This window comes from Xenopus tropicalis, chromosome 5 (genome assembly GCF_000004195.4).
Source record: "Xenopus tropicalis strain Nigerian chromosome 5, UCB_Xtro_10.0, whole genome shotgun sequence".
NCBI classification, from domain to species: domain Eukaryota; kingdom Metazoa; phylum Chordata; class Amphibia; order Anura; family Pipidae; genus Xenopus; species Xenopus tropicalis.
In genome coordinates this window covers 56,786,829-56,794,048 of record NC_030681.2, presented here as the reverse complement: position 1 = coordinate 56,794,048, position 7,220 = coordinate 56,786,829, and the positions used below count along the sequence as shown (strand labels likewise).

General features: G+C 37.3%; 1 protein-coding gene across 2 annotated transcripts in view; it reads right to left on the bottom strand.

Moving 5' to 3' along the window:
- Positions 1-1,081: 1,081 nt before the first annotated feature.
- Positions 1,082-7,220, bottom strand: part of nid1 (nidogen 1) — a 49,329-nt gene continuing 43,190 nt past the window's right edge. For both annotated transcript variants that reach the window (XM_002935828.5, XM_012963717.3), the window contains 2 exons: positions 4,452-4,564; positions 1,082-3,481 (listed from right to left, as the gene is read on the bottom strand). In XM_002935828.5, coding sequence (XP_002935874.2) covers positions 3,360-3,481; positions 4,452-4,564 — 235 coding nt within the window. In that variant the 3' untranslated portion in view covers positions 1,082-3,359. The remainder of the gene's footprint in view (positions 3,482-4,451; positions 4,565-7,220) is intronic.

The window sequence follows — 7,220 nt, the reverse complement described above, 5'->3', positions numbered from 1 at the left end:
CGCTCTGCTCTCCCCATACACGGGCCGATTAGCTGCCGAATCGGTCCAAGGGACCGATATCGGCAGCTATAGTCGGCCCGTGTATGGCCACCTTAAGTGCTATTTGGCATAAGGTTTTCAGTATCTGTTGACATAGGTACAGGTAGCTCCCAAAGTAAAACAAATGCTTGAGCAAATACAAAAAGGAGTGAAATTCACACTGGTGGAGTTCCACACTAAATAAAACCCCAGTAATTTGTAGAACCACACATAAAATGCTGATAAGAAAAAGTAGGAGCTATGGGTGTGTAAGCTTCACCAGGAAATGTGGCTAAAGTAAGTTTAATAGATGTTTTAGTGAAAAACCACTAAAGGAGAAGGAAAGGCAAAGTCACTGGGGGGTGCCAAAATGTTAGGCACAAAAAAAAAGACCAGTCTAAACTTAATAACCAGTCAAAAGGCAACCAGAAACAGTGTCCAATAATGACACTCACCAAAGGTTCTCTATTCATAGGATGCTCTTAGTTCACTTATTATATATTCAATTAAAAAATCATTCCCATAAATATCTTTAAAATTCCTGAAGGCCTCCAATGTTAAGCTGTGCACAAAAAAATTTTACCATGCAGTTATTAACATCACATTATACATAGTTTTGTCAACCACAATCAATTCATTACAGCAATGAGCTGACTTCAAGGGGCAACAGTTTCAACAAAGTGGCCTATAAAGACTGACTGGCAAAGTAGCCTAAATCCACTGATGTGTGTTTGCAGTTAATTCATTAAAGATACAGCTTTGTAGATTTGTAGTGGGGATTATCTGACACAACTGATTTTGGCTCTGTTATAAGTATGCATATGTTTAAGTTTACTGTTTAAACACCATAATAGTCTTTATTTAACCTGAAGAAGAGCATCCTATGAAAAAAAAAATTGGGGGTGTATACTTTTTTTTTTATTGTATACTATTTCTGGCCATCTTTTGACCGGTTATTTAGTTCAGTATGAAATGGTTATAGATTCATGAAAAATTCCTCCATCAGAAATTGCTCAAAAAGAAAAAAATGTTTCTTTACACAGTACAAAAAAATACAATCAAATCATTTGGCATAGAAGTGATTTATTTTTAAGACCATCATTGCTTAAGACAGTGGTTTCTGTACAGTCTAAAAACTATTAATAGTTTTGTAAAAAATATTTCAGCACCATGGCATTTTCAGTCATTTACAAGTATTTTAAACAACGAAAAAGAAAAAAAAAAACACTGGATGAAAAGCTATAAAATGCTACACAAAACAAGTTTCTATAATGATGATTTTGTGATAAATAGTTTGTTCTGCTTCTGACATGCTTTACCTTTCAAGAAAATCTAAATTCATTTTTGAAACTAAAATACAGAGTTTTACAAAGATCTTAGTAAAAAGGCCGTTTATATAGCCATTTTTATCATCTTGGATAGCAAAATAAGTGACTCATCAAATCCTCCCCTAATTAGTCTTCGGGCTGGGTCCCAGTGAGGGTCCAGGAGAGCAAGCAGACATTTACCCTTATCGATCACCCTAACTTGACAGCCACATAAGTACATTGTATACAGCTTCCATTTTTGTCTTCCTTTAGATCTTTCCAAAAGAATTATAAAATGAAAATATTTTTATTTGATAACCTGATGTGATTGAATTCTACCTTTTAACCCCACCACATACTTACTTATGTAGTATTTAAACAGAATTTATGTCAGTAGTTATTTAATGCCTTAAAATAACAAACTTCAAATGCTTCCCCTAGCCATATCAGTGCTGTGAACTTGTTGAGCCAGTCATTGCAGTCTCAGTTTGATTTGGCTCCAATGTTGATGGTACCATAGTATCAATGTTCAATATCAATATTTTTTGCTAAGCAGTTACTTCAGATAATTACTGAACCCCCTCCCAAAAAAAACAAACTATTTGGCCTCTCAGATTTAACGATTTGTCTAGCACCATTTGCCTTAATAACAAAAAAACATAATCTGAATTCTTAATGCCCCATTGCAATTTGCATTTAAAATTTCAGAAGTGTGTTAGCAGTGCTGAGCTCTAACACCCCACTGAGCAGAATGGGACTTGACAGCTCAAGCTCACATAGCTTAATAGATAAATATGTCAGTTCATTAAAACAATTTGTCAGGTAAATGTTAATAAACAGGGAAAATATGGAGTTGCTGGGATGCCTCTAGATTACCCACTTTGATCTGCTCTAAATTGATGCCTTGATGCCACAGTGTAAGCCTACATTTAGTACTTACTGTCTTTGCTTAGGTACTGTAGGTGGGCAGAGCTGGAGTAAGTATTGTTCTTTTTATGCAACAAAAGAAATTACATGGCCTACATAGTGATGTTATGCAGTGACAAGGGTGTGTGGACAGCGTTATAGGACTGATCTGGTGAAGTCAAGCTTTTATAGTAATCTTATTCAAAGTGTCTTTTAAAAAAAAAAAAAAAAAAAAAAACTATTGACAATGAAAGTGACTTTTTAAACTTGGATAACTGCAAGGAGGTGTCAAAAACAGGGTAATAATAGGTGACAATACTATTATTTATTAGTAATAGTGGTATTGTTAAAGATTTATTTATATTATAAATACTTTTTTTTAAGAAACTTATTTCCTTGTATAGTATGGATTATCCTCCAAGACAGAATACATAACAAGACATTTATATGCACTCAAAGAAAGGAGACTGTAGTAAAATTATGTTTTTATGGGCCTCGTTGACCAATGTGGATCCCTAAAATGCTTATGTGCTTACAATAAAGAAAGAATAAATGTTATGTTTTTGACATAATTACAGGCAAATAAAACTCCATGTATATTCACTATACTTGCAAAAAGGCTCATTTGACAGGTTTGAGTGTGCTGAAAAGGCTGTGTATTTCTGAACTGTTGGACCCATGCAGTAACCCTGTTACACAATCATTCTGCTCCACAAAATAATCTTAGTATTTCAGCATAATGCACAACTTTGAGTGAGTTTTCTTACCAGCAATTCATGATATTAAATGCAACATGCTTGCCAAGTTGCCCTTACGGTGAATTCACTTTACTGCAGTTAAAACCGCTGTAGAAATCAGTGTAGTAATCTCAAACTGCCCTTTGTTAGTTTAAATATATACTGCATGTGTTTTCCCTTTATGTGTACTTGGCTTGTTCTAGCTTTATTTATAAAACTCTTTCAGTGGCCTAAATCTTCTGTATCAAACTATGAAGAAGTGTTACACAATCACCAGTGGTTGCAAACAGCTGAGTGCAAGTTTCTCTCTGTATTGGTAAATGTCTCAAGGATTTATCGGTGCAACACTTTTTAAATCCATGCCACTGATTTTATTGGATCTATGAAACTCCTAATTTCTATCTAAGCAATCCACTCCGATGCTGTTTTCAGGGCAGAGGCAGGATCGACCTCCAGGAGTTGCCAAGCAAAGGTGTGTGCAGCCTCCATTGTTTACCGCACAGTAATTCTGACCTGTAAAACACAAAAGTGTTATTATAAAATTATACAAAAATCTTTTCACCAAAGATCAGCGGTAGATGCTTGCAAGTCCAGCATAGTGTGGGGGCACCTTAGGGTTATGTGCTTGGCCAGATGTTGGTTTCCTGTCTTTGGGAGACTTTATGCATTTATTTGTCTTTAAATACCATTTATATGCAGATGATATACATATATTTTAGACATCTTTTTCACTTCTACTGAAAGACACTCAGATCTCTAATCATTCTCTATCTCATCCCTTATAAACCAACAGCATCTAAAACTGGACTGAGTAGTGGGAAAAAAAACTTTGATAGCTACAGTTAGGCTGCAACTGCAGATCCTAAAGTTAAGAGAAATGTTGTGAGCTTCAGAAATCCTAATTATGAACCTTTAATATTTTGTATTAGGATAGATAATAAAACCATCCCAAAATTGGAAAGGAAATCATTAAATGTGTGGAACTGGTTTTGTTAACACACAAAAAAATCTGGTTATTGTACTTTTTTTAGGATAATTTGTACTTTAAAATAACAAATGATCAAGCCCTTGAAAATCACGTGAAGCATATGCAATTGTATGAATGCTTGCTAGGCTTCCACATGGGCCTGTTGCATACAGGCAGATTAGTAGTTGTAACTTGGAACCTGTTTTGTACATTGCACATAATCTAGTACAGATAGGTCCCAACAGGAAACAATCTGAGCATTTCTAAGTAGCTTCAAGTATCAGGTTTTAATCTCCTTGTAAAAAAAAAAACGAGATTAACCATGAGGCAAGATGAATACACACTATGCGAGAAAGGATGGGAGGGTAACATAGAATGCCCCCTCTCATGGCAAAATGCCCTGGCCATTCCCAGACAGAGGCTATAAGGTTATTATGTTAACATAAAATGACTATTTGTAAAGAAGCTGCTTCATTATTATGCACATGCAGAGTATATTTTCTTTTCTGTAGTTACCTTGAGGACACTGGGAATAAGCAGTAGTAATTCCATACAGACGGGATCGTTTGGGAGGCTGGTAGCTGTCACTCTCCTTGGAAATGGTGCGATCGATCGCTACAATGGCATCTCTAATGCACAGAAGCATAATCACGTGTGAATGTTAGCAGTGGCAAAACAACATTTGATTGAACCCTTCATTTCCCATAGTGATAGTAGAATTATAAAATATGCACCCAGGAACAGCCAATCTCCTCTTACTAACTGTGTCACTTACCAGACTGATGTATTTAAATAAAAAATGTACAGGAAAATTATATTCAGTGTGTATCAGGATTCATTGAGGTCTGGCATGGTGCCAAGAGACTGGCGGATTGCTAATGTGGTGCCGTTATTTAAAAAGGGATCCCGTTCTCAGCCTGAAAACTATAGGCCTGTTAGTCTGACATCAGTAGTAGGAAAACTTTTGGAAGGGGTAATAAGGGATAGGGTACTTGAATACATTGCAGTTCACAATACTATTAGTTTGTGCCAGCATGGTTTTATGCGTAACAGATCTTGCCAGACTAATTTAGTTGCCTTTTATGAGGAGGTGAGTAGGAACCTTGATGCTGGAATGGCAGTTGATGTCATCTACTTGGACTTTGCTAAAGCGTTTGATACAGTACCTCACAGAAGGTTAATGATCAAATTAAGGAATATTGGCCTAGAACATAATATTTGTAATTGGATAGAGAACTGGCTGAAGGATAGAGTACAAAGAGTGGTTGTAAATGGAACATTTTCTAATTGGACCAGTGTGGTTAGTGGAGTACCGCAGGGGTCAGTCCTTGGGCCTTTGCTGTTTAACTTGTTTATTAATGACCTGGAGGTGGGCATAGACAGTATTGTTTCTATTTTTGCTGATGACACTAAATTGTGCAAAACTATAAGTTCCATGCAGGATGCTGCCGCTTTGCAGAGCGATTTGACAAAATTAGATAACTGGGCAGCAAACTGGAAAATGAGGTTCAATGTTGATAAGTGCAAAGTTATGCACTTTGGTAGAAATAATATAAACGCAAACTATCTACTGAATGGTAGTGTGTTGGGGGTATCCTTAATGGAGAAGGATCTAGGGGTTTTTGTTGATAACAAGTTGTCTAATTCCAGGCAGTGTCATTCTGTGGCTACTAAAGCAAATAAAGTGCTGTCTTGTATAAAAAAGGGCATTGATTCAAGGGATGAGAACATAATTTTGCCCCTTTATAGGTCCCTGGTAAGGCCTCACCTTGAGTATGCAGTGCAGTTTTGGGCTCCAGTCCTTAAGAAGGATATTAATGAGCTGGAGAGAGTGCAGAGACGTGCAACTAAACTGGTTAAGGGGATGGAGGATTTAAACTATGAGGTTAGACTGTCAAGGTTGGGGTTGTTTTCTCTGGAAAAGAGGCGCTTGCGAGGGGACATGATTACTCTGTACAAGTACATTAGAGGGGATTATAGGCAGTTGGGGGATGTTCTTTTTTCCCATAAAAACAATCAACGCACCAGAGGTCACCCCTTTAGATTAGAGGAACGGAGCTTCCATTTGAAGCAGCGTAGGTGGTTTTTCACGGTGAGGGCAGTGAGGTTATGGAATGCCCTTCCTAGTGATGTGGTAATGGCAGATTCTGTTAATGCCTTTAAGAGGGGCCTGGATGAGTTCTTGATCAATCAGAATATCCAAGGCTATTGTGATACTAATATCTACAGTTAGTACTAGTGGTTGTATTTATAGTTTATGTATGTGAGTGTATAGATTGGTAGGTGTGGGTTAGGTGTGCTGGGTTTACTTGGATGGGTTGAACTTGATGGACACAGGTCTTTTTTCAACCCTATGTAACTATGTAACTATGTACTATGTAACTATGTATCTGCAGTTCTTACAACAAATCATGTTAAATCAAATAAAGTTATAATGAAGGTAGGCCCAGCCAAAATTCTGACATTGACTTCCAAAACAGTAGGTGGAGACAGTGTAAAAGATTATTCAGCCTTATGATAAAAATACAAAAATGGCAAATGGGGATTTTCCCAGACCAGAGCCCACGAGAGAATCTCTTCTAGTAGTATAGCAAGCCAGTCCAACCTTGTAAATATAGTTAACATGACTATATATTTATTCCTAAGAACAGTTTCCCCTATTGGAGCTACCACCAGGTACCTAATTATAGTGCAGATGACCATATTGGGGCACATGTATGTATATCTGCTGAACCACTCACACAATATGTGCATGTGCCCCAATAAGACTGTCTGCACTGGGGGATAGGTATCTGTCAGCAGATGCAGGCCATACATTGAGGGTGCCACTTCCATGAACAGTAATATTAGTCCCATTCGGTGTACTCCCTAAATTGTGTGTCTCAAAGGGGACAGGTAGGTGGCAGAACTCAAAATGCCTAAATGCTTCCCCCCTCCAGTCCATCAGGAATACAGTGCTGCTGAATGCAGGGTGGCAGAGAACTGCAGCAATTCAAATAGAGTGAAAGGCCAAGTGCAAAAAAAGGCACATTGCACCTCTCTTTAGTACTTTGCACCATGCCTACTCCAATTGTCTTTTTATACCAATAAAGCTTACATTTGTATACATGGACTAGGTTCTATATGGAGACACATTTTCAGTCCAAACTAGATTCTTCTGATTCTGCATTGTCTCCATGCTTGTGCTATTTATTTCTGCCCAATTCAGAAACAAAGAAAAAAAACAAAAAACCCACATTACAACAGAAGGTAACACCTCAGAGAAAGCTCCCAAAGAATTCCCCT